This window comes from Protopterus annectens, chromosome 1.part0 (assembly GCF_019279795.1).
Source record: "Protopterus annectens isolate FY-2018-M chromosome 1.part0, PAN1.0, whole genome shotgun sequence".
Classification (NCBI taxonomy): Eukaryota; Metazoa; Chordata; order Ceratodontiformes; family Protopteridae; genus Protopterus; species Protopterus annectens.
The window spans coordinates 646,934,315-646,958,723 of NC_056725.1; the positions used below are offsets into that span (position 1 = coordinate 646,934,315).

General features: G+C 38.0%; 1 protein-coding gene across 3 annotated transcripts in view; it reads right to left on the reverse strand.

The window, feature by feature from the left end:
• Positions 1-767: 767 nt before the first annotated feature.
• Positions 768-24,409, reverse strand: part of LOC122793744 (pulmonary surfactant-associated protein C-like) — a 138,529-nt gene continuing 114,887 nt past the window's right edge. For all 3 annotated transcript variants that reach the window (XM_044061958.1, XM_044061954.1, XM_044061947.1), the window contains 5 exons: positions 19,626-19,760; positions 16,500-16,637; positions 15,043-15,153; positions 7,878-8,010; positions 768-1,032 (listed from right to left, as the gene is read on the reverse strand). In XM_044061958.1, the coding sequence (XP_043917893.1) occupies positions 953-1,032; positions 7,878-8,010; positions 15,043-15,153; positions 16,500-16,637; positions 19,626-19,739 (576 nt within the window). In that variant the 5' untranslated portion in view covers positions 19,740-19,760 and the 3' untranslated portion in view covers positions 768-952. The remainder of the gene's footprint in view (positions 1,033-7,877; positions 8,011-15,042; positions 15,154-16,499; positions 16,638-19,625; positions 19,761-24,409) is intronic.

Consider the following 24,409-nt stretch of genomic DNA (forward strand, 5'->3'; position numbering starts at 1 on the left):
CGGACTTTCCCGGTAAACAAATGTTAAATAACATGTTAAATAAATAAATAATCGTAAACAAAGTTAGGAAAGTCAAGTCACCATAACATAAAATAATCAAGAAAGGGGAAATGGTACCTGATTATCATAGCTAAGTACTAGGCTATCTGTATTTGGGGCTATTTTTAAGTGTAGCTATTTTCCCTCAGAATTGAGAATCAAACCCTGTATATTATGTCTGTGAGGTAACACTACAGTAACCATTATGCCAGCCCTCCCCCCACTCCTGTCAACTCTTCAACCTAACCAAGGGGAAACCAGTAAAAATACCCCCCCCCCCACACACACACACACGAGCATGTGCACATACACACAGGCTCACACACTGACAGATTGCCTGGCAAATACATCTCCAAACAATAAAAATGGCAAAAACACCCACTTAGGTAAGTTTATACCCTTATGTGGTAAGTCCTTTTCACTAAGAACATGAAATGGATATAGCCATACTGCAGAAAAGTGTAAAATGCTGCATCCATTAAAATGAATGAGAAAAAAATAATTAATGGATAAATAAAATATGCATAGAGCTAATGTTAGATATGCATTTAAAAGTAGGGGATGTGTTTAATGATTTGTAGCTCTGGCACTCATCACAGACTTTGCTCCCTACATCTTTTGAACAAAGTATTATACATATCAAACATAACACTATGACAAAAACGGATGGGTAGATACAGAAAACTGGTAATAGCAGAAGAACAAAAATGAAGAAAATATTCAAATTATGCATTTATTAGAAGTAATATTTATTTCATACTTATAATCATAAGGGTCTGCAAAGATGAAGATTAAGCTAGTCATTCCAAATAGCATTTTCAGAATATAATTATTATAGTAATCATTTTTAAGAAATAATTAATTCAGCCCTATCAGTTGGATGTATAATGTTAGTTTGTTGCAGTGAATCTTCTTAAAAAGAAAAAATGACAGTAACTTTTACAGAGCCAAAATCGATGTTTAGTGTCACATTGACTCCTGCACGTCCCACATCTACAAAAGACAAAATGAAAAATACAATTATGTATAACTGAAAACTGTAATCACATTTTCAGGTTTACTGATATGTATATAATTGTGCATAAGTCAATTATTTTAGCAAACTAGTTTATTAGTTATTCAGTGAATGACACAAAATTGGTTAAACTTTTAAATTTTAAGGCTGCAGACCTTTCCCAGGCCCATCTTTCAGTTCCGCAAAAACAAGTTCTTTCATGTGTACAGTTCACAGATTAGCCCTAACTGGGTTCTCACTGCACTTTCCCAGGTATTCCTTTAGATGACATTTTATATGAGGAACTAAGTTCCTGCTTACTACTTTCAGGCTTCACCTCCACACCCTTCAATATAGAGGCTCTGCCCCCACACCCAAGAAATTAAATATACTAACTGAACTACAGCAATTATATTACAGCTGGACTGCTGCAGTCTGACCATAACATAAATTGACCACTGCAACCAGTGACAAAATTTACCAGAAATCATGGTACATGATAAATATGTGCCATGACTTAATGTACTGCAGTCTAATATATATATATATATATATATATATATATATATATATATATATATATATATATATATATATATACATATGTGAGTGTGTGTGTGTGTGTGTGTGTGTGCATGTGTGTGTATGTAGTATATGTATATACACACAGATATAGAGATATAGATAATTACATATTAATATAATGAGACATTAAATCTGTGTGACGTGATTAACAAACTCTTATACTGGTTCATAGGTGATTACTAGGCTAATGGCTCAAAAGTTTTTATAAGATTAGCCAATAATACCCAGGATATGACATTTTCTGTATCTTAATTCCCATGGGGTAGTATCAGGGTAATGTGTCTTTAGGTGTTGGAGCCCTGAGTCATTTTACGGACTGCCTCTGTCCATAAGGAACATAGATAGTACCTCAGTAGTGAATTTGCAGTTCCCCATCCATTTATCCAAACTATTTTTAAAGACGGAGAGGGAAAGGCTTTGTTTTACAAAGATGGAAAGGTTATTTGATAGACAAGGTAGCCTTTGTGATATGAATCTGTCTCTCCAGCAAGTTCTGTTAGAGTCACAAATAAGGTTCAGGTCCATGGAAAGTGTAACCCTGTATAATTTTTGTTGCAAATATGTAAGATTTTCATCACAGCTGGATCAGAGAATGCCTTATAGGTCAGGCATAATTCCCCTCTCAATAAACAATATGAGATGGAGTAAAGGGATAAGGCCTTGAGTCGGTCTGCATAAGACATGTGTCTTAACACTTTGTATTTTTTAGTGAGAAACCTCTGGGGCTGATCCAATTGGTGTAAGCACCTGTACTCGATTATGGGCCTGATGAGGGCTGAGTACAATGGCACTATGACTTTCTTTGAACTTAATGCCATGTCTTTACTTATAAGTTAAGCCACACAGAAGGATTTCCTCACTGCTATAGCTACCTGCTGGTCAGGTTACTAGCTATCTATGTTCCTAGGTCCCTCACCACTGGGTCTACTTTAAGGGGTTTGCTATCAATAATAAAATTTGCAGGGATATCTGAACTACTAAATGGCATTTTTTAGCATGTAGTCTTAGACCATGGTTTTGGCACCAGTCATTTGTCATTTGTAGGCCTGTTTGTAGGATGTCAACATCATTTGGGGATTTAGCGATTGCTCTCAGCTTACAGTTATCAGCAAACTTGGTGAGCCAGAGGCACCCAACATTGGCCTTCACTTCAGAGAAGTATATACCAAACAGGAGGGGTCCCAACACTGAGCCTTGTGGGATACTGCTAGTACCAGATTTCTTACTGGAAGTGGATTCACCTATCTGGACATCATGTGTTCTGCAAATGAGCCAGCTGGCTATCCAGCTGATGATGTAGGGTTTATGCCTAGTGCAGTAAGTTTATGTATGACCCCAGTGTAAAGTACTGTGTCAAAAGCTTTGACCAGGTTTAGATAAGCAGTGTGTACCATTTTAGTCTCATCCATGGCCCTGGTGACTTTTTTGAAAAAGTTCACCAGACTGAGCAGGGAAGACCTCTTTTGACATAGCCAAATTGAGTATGGTCCAGTTTTTGGAGAGTTCCTGTGTTGTTACTGATCAGGTCCATGGTAATTCTGTCCATGGCATTGCAGATAAGACTGGTCAAGCTTATGGGTATGTAGTTCCCTGGGTTAATTGATGGGCCCTTTTTGTGCATAGAGATGACTGTTACAGTTCCTTCATTCCTCTGGGACAAAGCCTGTCCAGAGACTGTGGTTAAAGAGGTTTTCTAGTGGCCCTGATAGATTCTGTTTTGAGCTATTTAAGAAGCATTCTGGAATGTTGTTGGGACTCATGGAGGCTGTGTTTTTTGCTTTAGCAAGCACATTAGGGACCTTTTCCCTTGTAATGATGGCTGTGGGTATTTCTTTAGGTGTGGTAGGGGGTGATGGAGGGGCAAAGTTTGAACTGAACTTGTTGTCCAGCAGTTTTCTATAGTTTCAATCTGGGTGTAAGTGTTGTCATTCATGATTACCTCGGCATATTGCTCAGCATTTCCCCTGAGGTTATGAACATAATTAAAAAAGTCTTATGGTTATCTTTCACCTGGGAGGGTATCTTTGCCTCATAGTTTGCTTTGGCAGATTTGACAAGCTCTCTAATTTGTTTGCTTAGACTGGTGAGTTTCTTTTCCTTCTTGGCTTTGGAGAGGATGTTTTTTCTTAGAGCTCCACCAGGGTGGTTTATTTTTGCCAGTAATCATAGGTTTGACTCAGACAGGTACTGCCTCCTATAAGCAGCTATGAATGTGGTTGTACAATGCTTTTGTTTACAGTTCAGAGTAGTCCTCAGTGTCATCTGAATTCAAAGGGGCTTTGAACTTTACTAAGCTGTCACTTACTTTGAAGTAATTGGCCTTAGCAAAGTTCTTAAGAGATTTGAATTTGGATGGGAGTTCTAGGTTAGTTTAGCACTAAAGGAGATCATTTTGTGGTCAGATATTACCAGGGAGGAGTTAGTGCAGAGGAGGGAGCAGCACCCCCCATGCTTTTGAGTACAAGGTCTAAGATAGTTATATCTCTAGTTTGGAGCTAACTAGTTGCTCCAGGGTGTTTGCACTGATGAAGTCCAAAAACCTCTGAATAAGTGAATTACGGGCCATGTAAGTCTCATAATTTATAGAGGGTAGTTGAAGTCACCCAATAAATATGGTGTTAGGCTGAATGTTAAGAGATTCCAGTAGGTTTAGGCAGGAAGTATGGTTTTCCAGACTCATGTTAGGGGATCTCTAGCTAGCAAAGATATGATAGGGAGTTGCATCTGTGGTTGGGCATGGAGCAGCTCAAGCGAATCATGTTGTTGGACTAGTCTAGTAGTATACTTGTCCTTTATGAACACCGAGACACCTCCTCCTTTTGTTTTATCCTGAGCTGAAAGAGAGACTGAAATGTATGAAAGGCATTGTAGCCTTTGATAGCCGGGATGCTTTCTGTGATTCTGAACCATGTTTCTGTGACTGTATATATGTCTGCATTCTCCAGGGTGAGGAGTGCTTACAGGCAGTGCAGTTTTTATTTTAACACCTAACATTGAGCAGCAGTACCTTTAGGTAGTTGTGAGTGATTTTTGTTATGTTGGAGGGTCTAACAACTTGGCACAGCCTATAAAAAGGCACTATGAAGATAGATAAAGTTTTGACCAGCATCTGAAAGCCAGGTGGTGACAAGTGTAAACCATCTCTGGTTTGTCAGTCATGTTTCCCCAGGTTGACAGATATTGAATCCCCTTGTTGAGACACTAGAACCTAAGCCAGTTGTTGAAGACAATTGTTTTTTGCTGGCACTGTGACATCATCATTGGTGAAGGCAGGATGCCAATCAAGGCTAGATTCATACTCACCTGGGACACATACTCAGTGAGCTCCATCACCTCTCTCTTCATATAGTCCAGTGAGGTACATCTTAGGTCATTTACTCCCACATGGACTATGACCATGTCATACTGGTACTTGTGGTTTAACGACCTAAGTGCATGTGTGAGCTGGTGGATCCTGGCTCCAGACCGACAGCTCACTGTGATGTTCTCCTTCTTTAGCAATCTTACAATTTTATCCCCAAAAACTAGAATGGTTGGCTGTATGGTGTGTTGCCTTATGGGCTTGGAAGTGGGGCTACTATGATTTTCAGAGTTATGTGTTGTATGAGGTGCTGTCTTTTTTAATGTACACAGGGCCACTGAGAGATGCTTTTAGGAGGTCTTGGAGGTTTGGGTAGATTACACATAAAACAGTGTAAAAACTTCTCTGTGTGGAAGATTTTCAGTCCATATATCTCTAATTAATCACTGTATGATTCTGATTGCTGATGAAGATGAAAATCTTCCACATTGAAAATCTTCCACACAGTGAAAATCTTCCACACAAGAGAAGTTTCTTACACTGTTTTGTTTCTGGACCCACTACACTTGTTTAGTGGGTTGTTTTGAGACTTCAGGGATAGCATGGAGATTACTTGTTTTTTTTGGTAGATTACACATAAATACTTCTGCATATGTGGATCTATGTGTTTGTTCCTTAGTGTTGGTAGTGAGTGTTTTGGGTGTAAAGCTAACAACCTGGTTTGCATTTTTCATTTGTGCATTTGAAAGCTTTGCACCAATGTAATTGTGTATCTACATCTCTCACACACTTTGTCTGTTCTAAAATTAAATAATTGTCAGTGAACATGAGGCAGTTACTACACTGCCTCTAGATGCCCATATCCACCAGGCTAGAAAAAAGATGATAGGGAAGCATCTGTCCATCATATCAGATCCTTAGTAGACGGGGAAGGAGTAGGGGGGATTCACTTTAACATCTAAGTAATTGTGTTTAATAGGTTTACCTTTAAATGTGCGTATTGCACAAGGGCGAACAGAACATTTCCGAAAGGCAGTCTGCAAAGTTTGCAAATGCTGAATGGAAAAAGGTTCGAATGTGCAATGAGTGAATGCACAGTGAGATTCGTTCATTGCACATTCGATATTCTGGAGTGAATTACACTATAGTGGGGATCGGGAAATGGTTCTTTCCCCACTGTAGTGTGATCTCGGAGCTAGAATAATAAAGTAGGGGGTGCAGGGGGCTTTCCCCCCTGCTTTACACTTTGTTTTTTTTTTTATTCGACATTAATGTTCGAAAAACAGCAAATTTGCTTTTCGATTTGCTGTTTTTCGAACATTAAGGGCTGTCAAAATTTTCAGTTTTGTGGTTCTGAGTTGCTCATATGAGTACTCGAACCACTGTGATTCATGGTTTTAAAGGTAAACTGTTTAATGGTATACTATTAGATAACCTGCTGTGCTGCTGTCCTCAGCTCTTCAAGCAGCTATGAAAAGCGGGAGACTATGGAGAGCTTTTCGTATAGATGATTTTAAACTGGAGAGGTTTGCTTTTATACAAGGCAGGGGTAACCAGTTTGACCAATATACAAATGCAAAGCTTTTATACCAGCAGGATCTGTTCCCATCAGAGTGCAAAAACCCTCTTAATGTAAAATAAACTGGTTTTGAGCTCAAGCATAGTAATACATGCTTTACAACAAAAGGCAGAACTCCTGCATGATCAGGAATCCTTGGAAATAAGGTCACAAACCCTGGGAAATGTTCACAAATACAGAAAAAAATGTGCAAATATAGTAGAACTACAAACATAGAAAAACTTTGTCCAACTCAGAACAACTTTTGCAGTATCAGAGGAAATTAGGAAATATCAGAATACTGTTAAAACAACCAAAGAGCAGTTCAGTACAAACAGATGGCATCACTTTAACAAATAGGTTCATAGGTTGGTACTAGGTTATCAGCCCTAGGGCCTATACAAGCCTAGCCATAACAATTCCCTGGCTATTTCTTCCCACATTATTTACTTCCCTGTAGGAGGCTGAAAAACAGTGAAAATTCCAACCAAATCAATAAATGCAGTACAGAAGTGAAAAATAGCACTGGGACAGAGCAACAGCAAAAAAAAACAAACAAAAAAAAAAACAACTTCTATTAGCTTTGTAGATCCCTATGGTTTTAGAAGAAATCCAACTACTGTAGTTATAGGTGTCCAAGTCAGACACAAGAAAGCAATGAATAAATGAGCAGTGTCTCACAAAAATGTAAGACTTTTATATCAGCAGAATGAAAGACTTTTACACAGTTCAGCCCTCAGGCCAGTAAGATAAACACAATAAGCCTTTCACCAGCAGTTCCCAACTTGGGTGGGTTGAATCATCTCTCTGCTCCCTGCAGAGTGCAAAAAATAGTAACAAACGTTTTGCAACAAAAGACAGAACTCCTGCACTATCAGGAATCCTTGGAAATAAATTCACAAATTGTGAGAGATGTTCACAAATATGGGGAAAAAGTGTTCAAATGTTGGAGAACTTCTACAAACACATAAAACTTTGCAAAACTTATATTTTGGCAAACTCAGAACAGCTCTTTGCAGTATCAGAGGAGGTTAAGCAATGTCAGAATACTTTTAAAACAACCTAAGAGCAGTACAGTAGAAAGCAGATGGTATTTATTTAACAAGTGCAATCTGAAAAACAGTGCTAATTTCAACAAAAATCAATAAATGCAGCACAGAAGTATTAAACAGCACTGAGATAGTTAGAGCAAGTACAAAAAATACTTATATCAGCTTTGTAGGTCTAGATGGCTTTAGAAGCAATCCAAGTCTTCTAGTCACAGGTGTCCAAGTCAGGCACTGGTACAGTTCACGTTTTTGACCAATTTAAGAAAATTATATCTGTAATCCTAATTCATAAATACTACTAGCATACCGCATATCTTATCCAATGCCTCAATAGTCTTCTGCTCCACTTACCTCTTCGCTGTTGAGCCCAATAGATGGGAACATTCTGACATAGCACATTAATAGTTTGGCAGAGGACAGTGCGGTCTACCACCTGTGATCCCGTTGAATATAAGTGTAGCTGCTGTGTTTCTCCTGAAGCTTCCTGTTAAGAATCATGCAATGAGATTTAGATCCTACTGGCTGTGTTTAGAAATAAGTTTTACTTAATTCTCAGAACCCTTATGTTACATTACAGGCATAATATTTTGGTTTGATACACTCGCATTAAGATGAGGAGGTCTTAGAAAAATATAATTTACCTTTTTATCTTTAGACATTTAGAGCACATAAGACACTCATAATGACTAATAAATACATATGAAAATTTTGTTTATAAACATATCTATCTATATTCTATATATGTATCTGCAAGTATAATTTTATACACACACACACAGACACACAGACACACACACACACACACACACACACACACACAGACACAGACACACACACACACACACACACACACACACACACACACACATATAAAACTGTCATCCTTCTTCAGACTGGTATGTGGCAGTTTATTCATTCATTTTTTCTAGTTAATATAGAATGGATTGCAGATGCAGCTTGTAATTGATTTTTTTCTTGTTGCAGTTGTAAAGGAGTAATGCATTCAGCATTTTAAAAATATGCAAGCACTGTAGCTTCAATTCCATATATACTCATTATGTGGACATTTCCCCTTTCTTTTGAGTGGATGATGCTAAACCACACCAAACATTTTGTCCTCTGATATTCTTAGTCATGACAAAGTTATTTCACATGTTCTTCTGGCACATGGACATTTACATGGAAATGTTTTTTTTTATATATCATTAACAGAAAAAATATTAATTAGTAGGAAAATGTATTTATATGGTCTGTATCATACACTCCTAAAGCACGATTTTATTGCATATAGATCACTCCCACCTTCGCTGCCTGTACGTTTATAGGTTTATAGGTTGGTACTAGGCTATCAGCCCTAGGGCCTATGCAAGCCTAGCCATAACAATTCCCTGGATATTTCTTCCCACAATATTTACTTCTCCGGGCCCCTGTCTAGCAGGGCGACTGACATGATCCCTGGGGTGAATTTCCTATCTCCCATCCAATCATCAAGGTTCCTTTTGAAGAGGGCCAATGAGGCGCTCTGCTTGATATATATGGGCAGTGTATTCCAGAGTATGGGGAGTCTCTGGGTCAGGAACCTATCCCTCCAGCATGTTTTGTTCATTGTGATAACAAGGTTTAGATCCCTGGAGCGTGTGGCTCTGAGGGACTGGGATTTCTTTAAATGGAGCATGTCCAACAGCTCAGGGTTTGACATGGCCTTGTATGTTAAGCAGAGATCGCCTTTGAGTAGACGATATGCCACAGAGTATAGCTGGAGTTTTTTTAGACAGTCAGTATATGGCATCTGCTTTAGGCCTGTGATTCTTTTTGTGAGGTATTTCTGTGGCCTTTCCAGCTGTTGCAGATGTCTTGTGAGGTACATACCAAACGGGGCATTATACTCTATAATGGGTCTAATGAGGGATGAGTACAGTGGGACAATGACCTCCTTTTTTCTGGATGAAAATCCCTTATTGATGAGGTGTGCCACATAGAAGGATTTCCTGACTGTTGTGGCAATGTGGTTATCGAAAGTGAGACCACTGTTCACCTGTGTCCCTAAGTCTCTCATCACACTTTCGATGTTTAGTGTCCTGCCACCTATGTGGTAATTCATGGGTATGTGTTTTTTTCCAAAGGGGATAACTATACATTTCTTGGCATTAAGCTTGAGCCCATGGCTCTGGCACCAGGCATCTGTTTCTGTAAGGCCCTTTTGTAGAATATTCACATCATTTCGGGATTCAATAATGGCTCCCAGTTTGCAATCATCTGCAAACTTTGTTAGCCAGAGTCCCTTAGTGTTGGCCTGTACTTCAAAGAAGTAGATGCCAAACAAGAGTGGTCCCAGGACTGAACCCTGAGGTACTCCACTTGTCACTTGTCTGGAGCTGGATTTGGAGTCAGTTACTTTTACAGTCTGGGTTCTGTCAGTAAGCCAATTAGCAACCCATCGAGTGACGTAGGGATTTATGCCCAACTTAGTAAGTTTATCTATGATTCCAGAGTGGGGGATGGTGTCAAAGGCCTTAGCGAGGTCCAGATAGGCTGTGTGGACTGCCTTACCCTCGTCCACAGCTCTGGAGACTGATTTGAAGAAGTCAATCAGATTCAGGAGACAAGATCGGCTCTTCACAAACCCAAACTGGGTGGGGTCCAGTGTTTGAAGGTTGCCAATGTCTTTGTTTATAAGTTCCATGATAATGTGTTCCATGCCCTTGCAAATCAGGCTTGTCAGACTGATGGGACAGTAGTTCCCAGGATCCAAGGTGGATCCTCCCTTGTGGAGCGGGATAACGTTCTCTCTGAAACCCACCCCCGCAGCATATATAAGATCTTTTCTCAATAAACAAGTCATGCTCTATATCAGCAGACAACTTGCCACCTCACTTTCTCAAAATTGCAGCCAATGCCATTGCCTATCCCATATCTATACATATCAATTGATCCATCCTTAAAAATACTGTACCCAAAATATGGAAAAAAATTCTCTGTTATTCCCCTTCACAAAGGAGGTAACTCTATAGACCTTTCAAACTATCGCCCCATTACAATTCTCTCTCCCTCCAAAATAATGGAAAAATGCATACATAAACAAATCCTCCAATACCTTTTACAAGAAAACCTTCGTAAACCTACACAACATAGCTTTTGTCCCCATCATAGCACTGCCACCGCTCTCATTACTTTCACTCAGACCACTGCCAAAGTTCATGATGAAAACAAACTCGTTTCTAGTCTCTTCCTCAATTTAGCTAAAGCTTTTGACACTCTCACTTCTTGCTCTTATCTAAACTTAAAAATCTTAATTTCTCACACTCCACTATTCTCTGGTTCACCAGCTACCTCTCAGATGGCTATCTGCTTCCTCTCCTTTCCTGCCTGTTTATACTGGTGTACCCCAAGGATCAATACTAGGACCCTTTGTCTTAAATATCTTTATAAACAATCTCTTCACAGCTTACCCTCATTCCTGTCTTATCCAGTACGCTGATGATTCTACTATTCTATCTTGTGCTGATAATCTCCCTCACCTTCTCTCCCTCACCCAAGATTCTCTTCTATCTGTTGAAAAATGGCTAAATAGCAATGAACTCTTATTCAATCCCAAAAAACAAAACTTCTTGTTTTCCTCCCTAAATCTCTAGAACATTGTAAAAACTCCTTCTCAGTCACATCTCTCAATAATACTACCATCTCAGTCGAAATTCATACTAAACTCCTTGGTATTGTTATTGACGACTAGCTTAAGTTTGATATCCATACTCTACAAACTATCAGAAAAAAACACCATAAACTGGGCCTATTATACAGGAATAAAAATACCCTACTAAAGACACTAGACATTCCCTGGCTCAACATTTTCTGTTACCTACTCTCTTCTATGCTGCACCAATGCTCACTAACATACAGTCAAACCTCATGACTAAAGTCGAATCCACCTACAATAAAATTGCTAGATTTGCTGCAAACCTTCCCTATCGATCCCACCAATGTACTACCCTACAAAATATTCTATGGCCTGAAGTCCACAACCAACTCTTACTTCCACAACTTTGCCTTACTCACTTGACTCTAACTAATCCTGCCTGTTGCCCTGCTCTCACTACCTTAATGTCTCCCTATACTCCCAAAGACTGCCTCCATCGTGCCAGCCAACATTTCCTGGAAGTTTATAAGCCACTGAAACAAATAGGAAATCTACTGTATAGTCATTTGGTTGCTTACTCCTGGAATAAACTACCACCAGACCTAAGAGCTGTCAGTAATTGTTTTCATTTCAAAAAAAGTGCTAAAAGATTATATGCACAAAACATGCTCTTGCCCTCCTTTAAGCTGACATATCTTCTCCCCATCCTTTTTCTTCTCCTCTATTTCTCTACTAATACTCTGACATGGTCCACATCTTTCTGTCTTTCATCCTGCAGACACATTTTATTACAATGTAGATATTAATTACATGTCATATTTTAACTTGTTTTTTTAACTGCTTACTGTTTAACTATGCTCTTACTCTCTGTTTGTGTGTAACAATCTCAAGCCTTCTGATCAGAAGTGTTTTACTGTTGATATAGCATAAATCTAAATTGTTTTTACTAATACTTATGCTCTACATTCGTATTTATATTATGTTTTTATTCTGTTTATTTATTTTTTGTACTATTTAAGCTTTTTTTTGTCTTGTTTTTACTTTTTATATTTGGAGCTTTTCTCCTCTGACCTCTGCTGAAAAAGGGCTTTCCTGTCCAGTCAGACTAACCCGGTTAACAAATGACAAATAAATAAATAAATAAACAGTACTGGTTGGCAAGAGATTTGATTTTTATAACTTCGTTCTTTCATGCTCTTCTTCCAGTTTATCACTTCTGTGGTTTACCACAGCTTCAATTTTAACCATTATGCCAGCTGGCAATAATTCCCCAGCAATAATATTCACCTGCCTACTAGGTGATAAACCCATGTAGACTGAAGGGTAAGGGGAATGGAAGCTTGCAGGTCAACTTGCCTCACAAATTTAGTTGTACCCCATTTAGGGTCTGGAGGCAGTTTTCCTAATAAAGAATTTCATTTAGATTTTTTGTTTTCCTTGCAGAGATAACTAGTATCTTTCTAAGAATGGATTGTTTATTTATTCAACTTCTTGGCATGGTAGAGCATTTTCTGATAAACTGTCTATATCTTTCAGTCAGTTCCTGATATTTCTCCAAAACTAGTTTTTTTTTTACTTTTTCTTGAAAAGATGTGTGTGTACTTCTCTGTTTGTTTCTAGTACCTGACATTAAATGATGTCTGAGATTTTATATTATTTTAAATGCCTTCATTTGGAGGAACAATGCTCTGCTTATAATTCTCTTGCTTTTAGTTGTTGTTTAATAGATATTTTAAGGATGCTTATTTAAAGCAGGTAGATATCAAAGAAGTCTGAAGTCAGTGGCAGTGGTACAGAACCAACAATGAGCAAAAAAGAAATAAAAAAACACCTTCCTTATCAGTACCCAACATTTCAAAACAATTCACCTTGAATAGTGTAAATCTTTACAGTGGATAATAGGTGTGAAACTTTACCAACAAACTCTGAGTTTATCAGATTTCAATGTTTCTATCAGTGCAGCACATTATGACTTCTGTATTACAGTTCCAATGATATTGAACTCTCTTCTGAATGAACTTAGATGGTGAACAAAGATGGCAACCTTCTTTTGCCAACTTATAACTTTTACTAAGAAAAAAGCAAACTGCTAATGCTCATCTACTGTTAGATTAACTGAAGAGTGCTAATGCTGAGATCCACACTTGATAACAACTCATAGTGGTATTTATCCTTTATTGCTTTAACACTCTTAAAATGATTATTTGATGCTCTTTTGAAGTTGCCTGAATGTGGCACTTTATTTCTTTTGTTCTGTGTTTGTATTGTCTGAATTTTACTGTAACTGCATTGTTACTAAAAAATGGCCAGTGTGGTTCGATTCACTTAGGTGTAAAATAACTAAAATGAATGTATAATATGAACTAAATAAGTTTACAGTTAGAGAAACCATGGTATGCCCTGTTGGCTTCATACTCCAATTTGTCCCTTTTCAATTTCTACTGCTTCTGACTTTTGATATTAGTACAACTAGATTCAACTTTTTGAAATAGATCCAAATATTTAGTCCTGTATGAATTGAAAAGTAAATCCTCTATAATGGATTAATTTATGTTATTCATTTCAGTGGACAAATAATCTGACTCCTTCTAATTAGCTCTAATCTACAATGCCATATGTTCTCAACCTCACTTTCCAAAAAAGTCAACCAGTTCATGATTCAGTGTAATGCAGGACCAGTTTTAGCCCCTTCAGGTATTTTTACATTCCAAGACCCTTTGGAACTCACTTCACCTGAATACATTTATGAAACTAAGAATTTTCAAACTGTAAGTATCTGTAATTGTTTAATTTCTTTTCAAATTTCTCCAACTTTATTGTGATGTATTATGATCTACAACAGTAACTACATTATTGCTACATTATTCATACTAATGTTCATTTGTAACCAAGATGTGACTTCAGGTGATATACTAGATCCATTGGAAAACACTTGCTCCTCACAATTGGTGCTCTGTGGTAATACCGGGTTAACATAATTAACTTCTTCTTGGGAACCAGGAACATTATCAGCTTGTGGAGTATTATCAGCAGTTGTACTCACAGTTTGTGTTATCATACATTTTGTTAGTTAATGAATTAAACTGGTTAGGTCTCCTAGCACAGAAGTTAAATTACCTGGGTCCTGAGGTCTGCTGAACATCTCCGGTGATGACATAGTGGTAAATATCAAGTTAAACACCAAAAATCAAAAGAAGAAAATCCAGCAGTATAGTAAAAACAATTTATAAACAAAATAAATGCATATATTTAGTACACAAAGACTCTTTATCAAATTTAAAAAAAAGTATTACAACTGTAGCACTAGGGGTGTGATTTATTTTGCATTATGTACACCACAAAAAGCCTTTTATATAGGTGAGACAGAGAGAACATATATGAATGAGAGCAACAAAATTATGATATTATTGAATTTATCATTCCATAATGCTACATGTATTATATTTTATGCATGTCATGTGATTGTACTTATCTATTGTAATGTAAAAACTTTTTAGAAGTTTGTCCACTATGTATACACACACAGACACACACACACACATATATATATATATATATATATATATATATATGTATATATATATATATATATATATATATATATATATATATATTTTTTTCAAATGATTTGGCATAGGAATTTTAATGTGCGTGTTTGTCATTTAGCATTAGTTCTCAAGAAGTCCTTTTTATATTTGTGAATATATTTTTTACAGATAGTCCATACTCTTATTTTTATTTATACACCATAACAAATTAGTGGTTTCATTAAAAACCTTGTTTTTGTCAAGTCTGTTTTTTAAACAACTGAGTAATTCTAAAGCCTCTCTTGCTATCATGCCATTCTACAGTGAACAAAATAACTTGATGACCTGGGAATACCTGAGATTTCTTCATATTATTAATAATGTCCTCTGGACTAGGGAATTTGCCTGGCTCCATCTTGATTATTAGGCAGTAATCCTCATTTGTTGATTTGAGTCCAATGACAGACTAAGAACAAGAAAAGATAGAAACTGAGAATATAGCAGATAAAACAATAACTATTATTCACTACTAAAATAACATTACTAGAATCAGTATTTGCTAATATGATTTGCAAGTGTCAGAGGTGCAACAGGTAACACTCTTGTCTTTGGTGGAGAAGGTTATGGGTCCCATTTCTACACCAGGTAGATTGATTACTGACAGTGCAGTGCTACATAAAGGGGGTGCTGCACTCACGCACACACACACACACACACACACACACACACACACACACACACACACACACACACACACACACACACACACACACACACACACATAGACTCCATCAGAGAGGCAGATGCTTACACAGCATCTAGTCCATATCAATCCACATGCCCCCTCCCACCTTTAAAATAAAGCAGCGTTTCAAATACATTTCTGTAGGTTTTCAGTTTGGAACATTATTTAAACTGCAAAAGTCTCTCAGAGAATTTATAAACAATACCGGTGGTGCTGCGGTATTGTTGTCGCCTCACAGTAAGACGCTGTCTGGTTTGATTCTCAGCTACAGCGTCTTCTGCGTGGAGACATGTGTATATGGGCGTACCTTCGTTGAAGGTTGTGCGTCAGGGCTGGCAACTCGGCATGTAAAAATCTACTGCCAATCATTAGCAGACCGGAGTTCCGCTGTGGCGACCCCTAACCGGGAAAAGCCAAAAGACACAACAACAACCTATATACACAGTCAACTGGCAGTACAGGCCATGTTGGAATATATTGCATCAATAGGTTATTCTAGGCTACTCTTGAGTTGCATGACCAATGGTGTTTAATTAGTACCATTGGTAGTGAGATGAGTGACAGTTCAAATACCTGCCACTAGTTAACACTGTCAGCACTTGCAATGGATTACTGAAAGTCAGTATGGGGCAAAATTTATGAGTACCACCACAATATTTTCCATGGTTGACAGGGTTCCTGTTATTATAATATTTACCATTCTTGAAGGGAGAGAGAGATTTAAAAAAAAAACTATTTGGGAACAGATTCCTGTGTACATGCTATTACCATCACAGGGGAAATACACTGTTAAGAAATGTTCAGGTGTGATGATAACCCATAATCAAGCCTCTCCTCTTTCATGCATTTCACTGACAGTGCTGTTCTACTGAACATGCAATCTTTTGAGATGTATTTTCAAATGTACAGATACTGCATGTTTTAGCAGCCATCCTTCTTTATCACTATGTGTTTTAACATTTAAAAAAGGCAATCAAATATTTCATTTATTTTAGACACCAACAGTACTTGATGGTTAAAACTAGAACTGATTTGTACCTCACACTCAGGTAATACAAATTCTTTACCTTGTTGTAGTCATATACCATGGTAGCTGAGCCATTTTTTCCATCAGTATAAAATGTTGCGACATTTTCCATCTTGTTAAGAGTTGCAGCCAGTGAATTTTCTTCTCCATTTGCAAGTTTTATTGTTGTTTGTACAATCTTTCAATATAAAAATATAAATATATGGTTAACTTGAATAAAGACATACAAAAATGTGCCTGATTTAGCACATTGCTAAGTACTTATATTAATTGCTGCTTTTGTAGTACTTTATCTCTGCTGTGCTGCCACACTCTTTTCACAAAATTCCATTCCAGTGCATTTACTTAACCATGGTAATATTTTGTACGACAAGCAAAAAATAAGGCAAATACTGGCAAGTGACTTTTTGGACATTTTATGTGGTCATCCAAGAAAATTTGCTAAAGAAAATGCTAATAAAATCAAACTCTTAATATTTGCTATCTTTAAGTTCAAGAACACTCTTTTTTCTAAAATTATTTGATATGATGCATCCTGCTCTAACTGGTGCACCTTACTCTCTCTCTCTCTTTCTCTCTCTCTATATATATATATATATATATATATATATATATATATATATATATATATATATATTTATATATATATAAATATAAAGAAGAATTGAGTGGACAATCTGCAGATCTGCAAGAAGACGACTGTCACTGAACAATGGCATGAAATGAATGTCTGGAAAAGGGATAACTGTCAGTGTACCTGGTATAGTAGTCCCAACAAACAAAACTGGTGCAGATGTGCATGGACCCATAGCAGGCGGCAGAAAAAATGTGTAGCAGGTACTGGTCTTGAACTTAGTATCTACTGATGACAAAAAAAAATGTAGTGCGCTAGGCATGGGTCAGGCAGTCAGGGAACGATTAAACTGGATGGACCTGTATTGTAATGGTGGTCTGAATTAATGATATTGTGGAAAGTGCAGATATTGAAATTTGTCTTGAGAATTTAGGAGTAAAATAGCTCTAGTGGAGCTGTAAAAAACATCATCTTACAGGCCAGACATATTCATACATATAGCTCAGTTCTTTACAACCACATTAGTGTTTTCCTTTCTTGAGTCTCAGATGCCTAGAGAAAAAGACACCAAGCAATGTAACATTGCAACTGTGATTTCTAAGTGTGCACCTGCACTGATTCTATTCTTTGGGAGATTTTTTCCCTTCTTTGAGTTGGTATACCCATGGAATTGGTACATATAAATTTAAGAAGTTTAGAGGCTTCTCCCCCACATCAGGGATGCTTGCTCCGTCCTGTAGAAAGCGCTTTGTGTTTTAGGCATTATTTTTCATCCTTTATGATGCTTGGGGCTGTGCAGCTTGATGATCGGTAGTATAAATGTGGAGTCTTGGTGCGTTTAAGGCTATTCTTCCATCATATGAAGGAAAGCACATTATGAAAATGCATTGGGTGAATAGAAGCTGATGTTAATCACTGTAATGGACAACATGAATTCAGTACTGATCAGGAAATTATAAAGGCCACCCTTAATAAGTGCAGTACTATATTTAAAAAAAGTATTAGCTGATTGGACAAAAACAGAGAAATCAATATAGTTTCATTATTAAGCTGACTTTGTTTAGAGAAGTGTTTCAGTTAGAAAATAAGTTGCATCCTTTCATATGTTTATTGTAAACATTTTCTGCCTGAAATCTTAGCTAAAGCCATTTTCCCACCTAACTAGTATGATCCTCTGGATTTTCTTTCCTATCCTCAGTCTACTCACTCCTTGCATTCTGATAACTCCTTAGCAGAAATCCCAGATATAGCCATTTGCCAGCTGGATATTTTACTTTTTTTGGAAAGCAGAGCCTTATGGCAACCCACATTAAGCCTAAAGTGAAAGGTGTGACTGTTAGTGGTTGTGAACCCTAATTTAGAGGGATCAACTGCACTGAAATCAGATATGAATGATGTCCTATGAATGATGTGCGATCCCCAATACCATACACTGTCAATCTACAACTCCTTCTCCCCTCATTAGTTTTTGCCATTTCTGCAAGATTCTTGGTCTTTTCCAGAGGTCATGCAGACATTTTATAGACTGTCACCCATCCCCATGGAATAGGAGAACCAGTAGGTTGTTGCTTGAGTCTACCTCTCTGTTCAGTCTCTCTTCCTAATCTGTGGGCCTTGTTCCCAAACCGTGGTCACTGGTTGCATAGACAGATACCTTATTTGTACACCACTAAGCTTGCTGTACATCTGAAGCCAGTTATTCTTAGAAGAGATTGTTATAAATTTGATATGGGGGTGTCATCATGATTTTCTGTGAAGTACTGGCATTGTAGTCTACTCAACACAACATTCTGTAGGGTATGTGTGCTATGGTACTGAGATAAGACTTGAGAATATAGCCCTCAGAAGAATTAAAAATGAAATGTTCTCAAGAGCAATGCAGTCTGCTCAATTTAGGTATCGGAGGACATAGGTGTAGTTGGGTGATGCAGTGGTGCAGCAGTTGCATTGTCGCCTCAGAGCAAGAGGTTCTCGGTTCGATGCTGGGATGCCTTCTGTGCAGAGTCTGCATGTCCTCCCTGTGTTTATATGGGTTTCCTCCCATGTTGCAAAGACATACATCTGGAGTATTTCTCTCCTGGTCTCCACTGAAAATTGGCTTTTTTCCAAGTTGGACTTTCCCGGTAAACAGATGTTAAATAAATATACATTAAATCTTTAAGCATACATATCATGCAATATCACACTGTAAAAATATGACATTATTAATGTTATACCAGCAATATGTTTTTGCAATTGCTGCAAGTTACAGTCATATCTGCTGAAAGTAATCTTCATTTCTTGGCATGGAGTTTTGTAATAGGAGTAAAGCATGATAGAAAGTACGACCCCCCCCCCCCATTGTAGCTTGAAAATGTTGACATAAAATGAAGATGTATTTATGAAAGGAATGTGTGAGTCATAATTTAGCCATTTCTTTCAAGTATTCATTTTTAGTGTTATACATGTCATAATAATGTAGGAACTTGGTCATTCAAAAAAAAAATTATGACAGTAAGAATAGTTTTTTGGTCTAAGATATTATGTGCTTAGGAAATACAGTAGCTTAAAAGTATTTATTTTTTCACATTTTTAAAAATTTTTGTAACTTACTGTTTCATAATGTTTCTGGGTGATGAAGACACCGAGTAAAATAGCAATTACTGCAACCAGAACAAGGATAAAAATTGCACTTGCTATGAGTATGATGTTTCTTCGCTTAGGCATGTGCGCTGCAAAGGTGTATTTCTTAAAAAAAAAAGAAGATACTGCTATGAATCTCAAGTACGTTAAGGCAAGTATAAATAGACTGTACAAAGATTCACTGTAATAATAGACACAGATACACTGAAAAAACTTAAGACACATTATAATAATTCCCTTATTAAACTGGAATCCTTTGCACACATCAGGATGAACATTTTGGAAAAATAAAGTATGTCTTCTCTGATTCTGCCCATTCCAAAGTAGGTGATATTAAGTAGGAGGTATGGGAGCTTGGCCCTCGCACATCATTCATAAGAATTTTAAAATGAATGAAGGGATATGTTACTCTCCAATAATATCTGGTTTCAATAATGTAACTGGAGAGCTATTTAGTTAATGTTATACAGTGTTAAAATAGCAGTAGCCAGGCAAGCATGATGATCAATGAATAGATTGCACTCAGGACTTCAGTGACTCTTTTCCGATCAGCAGTCTGTCATTATTACAATTATCATTAACTTACAAATGATTTGAAGGTATCTGCTCACGTATCGTTAAAGGTGGTTTCTTGTCTAAGGCAAACACTTAAAGTGTCAGATATATCAGAATCAAATGATAGGATTTCACATTGCAAACTTATGCAACACACTTTTATCAGCTCAGTCCAGCCCTTACTTTGTATTACACAAAACAATTCTTTATTTATATAATTATTTTCAAGCGTTTCTTTTATACTACCTTATCATATTTGCATAACTACTATCCACATGCTGTTTACCATTTCATACATTAATCACACATTAAAGAAGGAGGCTGAGCACTTAGTTACAGTTTCAGCCATGTGCTGCCTGAAGATTTCCCACATACCTTAGAACCAACAGGTGGCTGCTGTGTGATACTTGCCCTTTTGAGTCTGACAAGGGGAATTTGGGGATTTGAGCAGCGTCTTTAAGTCTCCTACAATTGGCATAAAATAGTTCAATTTTCCCACTAATGAGAAGTGAGTGACAAGAATAAGAACAGGTTAGTTAGCAGGAACAGAACATAGGTGGTAACAGCCTGACAGAATTTAAAGGAAAATTAAGTTACAAGATGAAGAAAGAGAGATGTTTGTTTTGGTATATAATAATTTACTAACAATGATATCATCTTTCTCAGTTCACTCCCCACAAGCAGCAAAGGAAAAGTAGGCATCTGCCTCTTTTTTCTCTGAGCTGCCATTGTGACATGATTAATTGGGGTTCTACTGCAGGTGCACCCGTGATAGTAGCTTGGAACACACTTGTTGGATGCCACTTGCCCAATAAAGCAAGTTCTGTAACTGCCACTAGCCCCATCTCCTGTAACTTCACAGCCTTCCAAATACTTGACTCAATAAAACTGTATAGCCCTTATGGAACCCTAACTCTAACCATAAAACTCTCAGCAAGTTCCTAAACCAAGTCCTTACTCCCTTACCCTAAAACTCCAATCCCCTACCTAAACCTTAGTTCACTGATCACTCCCTAACCCAAAAACTTCTGTCATGTTCACTAATCCTAAAACTCCATTTCTGATCCCTAACCTTAAAACTCTCCTCCTGTTTCATAAACCTTAAACTCTCTTCCTGCTCCCTAACCCTAAAACTCCACTCTCTAAACCTAAATCCATTTCCTAATTACTGCCCTAATCTATACTTGCACCACCTCACATTCCCTCCCAGCTGCTTGCCCAAACTCATAATTGTGTCTGAGAGTGAGAAACATCCTACATGAGCTACAAGACACTCGTGTCCCTGGCTTTGAGATAGCGGTCTTCATGTGCTTGTAATAGAACCATCATATGACATGATATATAAAAGGCCTTGCCAAATTCTTTTTAAAGGAAGAATAGCATATATTTGCATAATAAGGTTCTTATGCTAAAGGTAAATGACTAAATGATGAAAACTATTGCTTTATACATGACCCTCTACTGATCTCTTTATATTACACATTATACCAATTCAATGAATAATCTTAAACTGTAAATAATCCATAAATTGTACCCATCATACAGTGAAAGTGAACATGGGGGGACTGGTAGGATGGATCCAGTAATTTATTATTAAATGTTTTCATTAACTCCCTTTTCCCCATTTTCTGCATGTCAAAGTATTGTTAATTGTCACCATATCTCTTGATTCAATGCTACATTCTGTCTTTCTTCGATATTCATGCCTGACTGCCACAGATCTTCTCTCATACAGTCCATCCCCCTCTTTGCTGGATGCCCTTGTTTCCTCTTACCTTCTTCCTGTCAGTCCCAAATCTTCACCATGTTGTCTTCTGCTTTTCTTCACATGTGCTGACCCATAGTAATCTGTTCCCTTTGATCTTTTCTGCAATTGGAGCTACTTTGACCTCTGTTCTTATGTCCTCATTTCTTTTTCTGTCCCACAGTGTGCATCCTACCACCCATCTCAAATACTTCATTTCCATCACCTCTAGCACCCTCATCTGTTCTGACTTTACTGCCCAGGTTTCTGTACCATACAGTAGTATTGGTTGCATCACTGTTTTGTACATCTTACTTTTCAGTTTCTTTGCATTCTTCTGTCATATGCTACACCTGGCACTCTATGCCAGTTGGCTGCATCCCCTCTGCTTCTAGCTTTGACCTCTTTATTTAGGCTTCCCTTCTCCTCAACCACACCTCCCAAATACTTGAAGCTATCAACTTGTTCCACTATCTTCCCATTTATTGCAATTCTCAGCTTCTTCTGATTTCCCCAATTTGCTGACATTACCACCACTATTTTATATGTACTTAGTTTCATCCCATATGCCTTCCATTTTGCATCCCATTCCCCTATCTTTTGCTGAAGTTCTTGCTCAGTGTCTGCCTGTAATGCCACAAAACCTGCATACAGCAACTTTGTTGATCTGTCCCCTCTGGCCCATTTACTAATGTAGTCCATCACCAGTATGAACAGCAGTGAGCTTAGAGCTGAATTCTGATGTACACTCACTCCCACTGGGAAGCCCTCTGTGAGAACAAACACTGTTCATACTTGAGTCATTGGATCCTTGTACATAGCCTGCACTAATTCTACCAGTGCTTCTGGGACTTTGAACCACCACAGTACTGCCCAAATCAGCTTTCTTGGGACCTTGTTTATAGGTTCATAGATTAGTACTTGCCTAACTGACCTTATGGGTGATTTTAAGCCTAGCTAATTACCCCATGTGCGAATCAAACCCTGTGCCTTGTATCTGTTAGGTAAAGACTTTAACCATGGACTTTCTGCAAGTGTAGGAATGCCAAGTCAGACTGTATCCTCATTTCTAGTGTCTTCTTCTTAACTATCTGTCTCACTGCAAACAGTAGGTCAGTTGTGCTGCATCCTGATCTGAATCCGAACTGCTCAACACTGTGGCTGTCCCCATTGTCCTTGTACACTAGCACAAGTATGCTTATTCTCCAGTTATCTGGGATGTGACTTTCTCTCCACACTACTCTGATTACCCTCACAAACCATTTATTCCCTATCTCACCTAACATCTTTATCATATCTGCTGTGACCTCATTTGATCCTGTTGTTTCCCTGACATAATTTTCCTTAGTGCTGTTCTTACTTGTTCTAGGCTGGGCTCCTCTTCTTCTCTCATTGTAGGCTGTGTCTGGGGCAGTACAGTTCTGTGGGGTATTCTTCATTCTAAACTGCTGGAAGTACTCCTTCCATCTGCCTTTGATATCCTGTGGACTGGTAGGCAGGTTGTTGGCATCCCTTAAGAAATGTGTCTGAATATCTTCTTTATCTTTCTGTCTTTGCCTTGCAACCTTTGTGCCACCTACTGAGTCACTTTCCAGAAGTTGGTAGAGTGCCTCGGTTGCTCTGTTGTTTGCTATTGCAACTCCTTTCTTAGCTTCTTTGTTAGCCAACCAGAGTTCCTTCCTATCCTAGTCAATCTTTTCTATCTCCCACTTTTCTTGCATGCCTTCTTTCTTTGATGACTTCCTGGACTTCTACATTCCACCACCGGCTTTCCTTATGTGTCTTATTTCCATGCCTGCTCTGTAGTCCTCACACATGCTGTTTTGAGGCACTGCCATTCTTCTTTGACTCCACCTATTTTCTGCTCTTCTTGGGGTGCTAGAGCCCTGAGTGATTCCTTGAACCATTGTACTTTCTCACCAGTCAACTTCCAGATCTTCAGCCTGGTCTCTGTTGATCTTAGAGCCTTCACTGACCACTGCTTGCACCCAAGTGTGGCAACCAGTGGTTTATGATGTGTGCCAACTGTTTCACTGGGAATGACTTTGCAATCACTGATTCTACCCCAGTGCCCTTTCCTTACTAGGAGGAAGTCTACCTGAGTTGCATGTTGACTACTCTTGTATGTGATGTTGTGACTGTCTCTCTTTCTGAACCATGTGTTATCTACTATCAAGCCATTTGCTAGACAGAAGTCCAGAATGGCCTCTCCTTCTTTATTCCTGTTGCCCCACCCATGTGGATGCAGGTAGTCCTCATATCTTGTTCTGTTTGTCCTGATATGCGCATTCAAGTTGCCCATTATCAACACCAATTAATTTGGTCCTGCTTTATCTAGTAGGTCCTACAGCTGCTGTATGAATGCACTCTTTTCCTCACTATCACAACTCTGCTGTGGAACATAGACTGAGATTATGAATACTGCCCTATCATTACACTGGAGTCTAATTGCCAT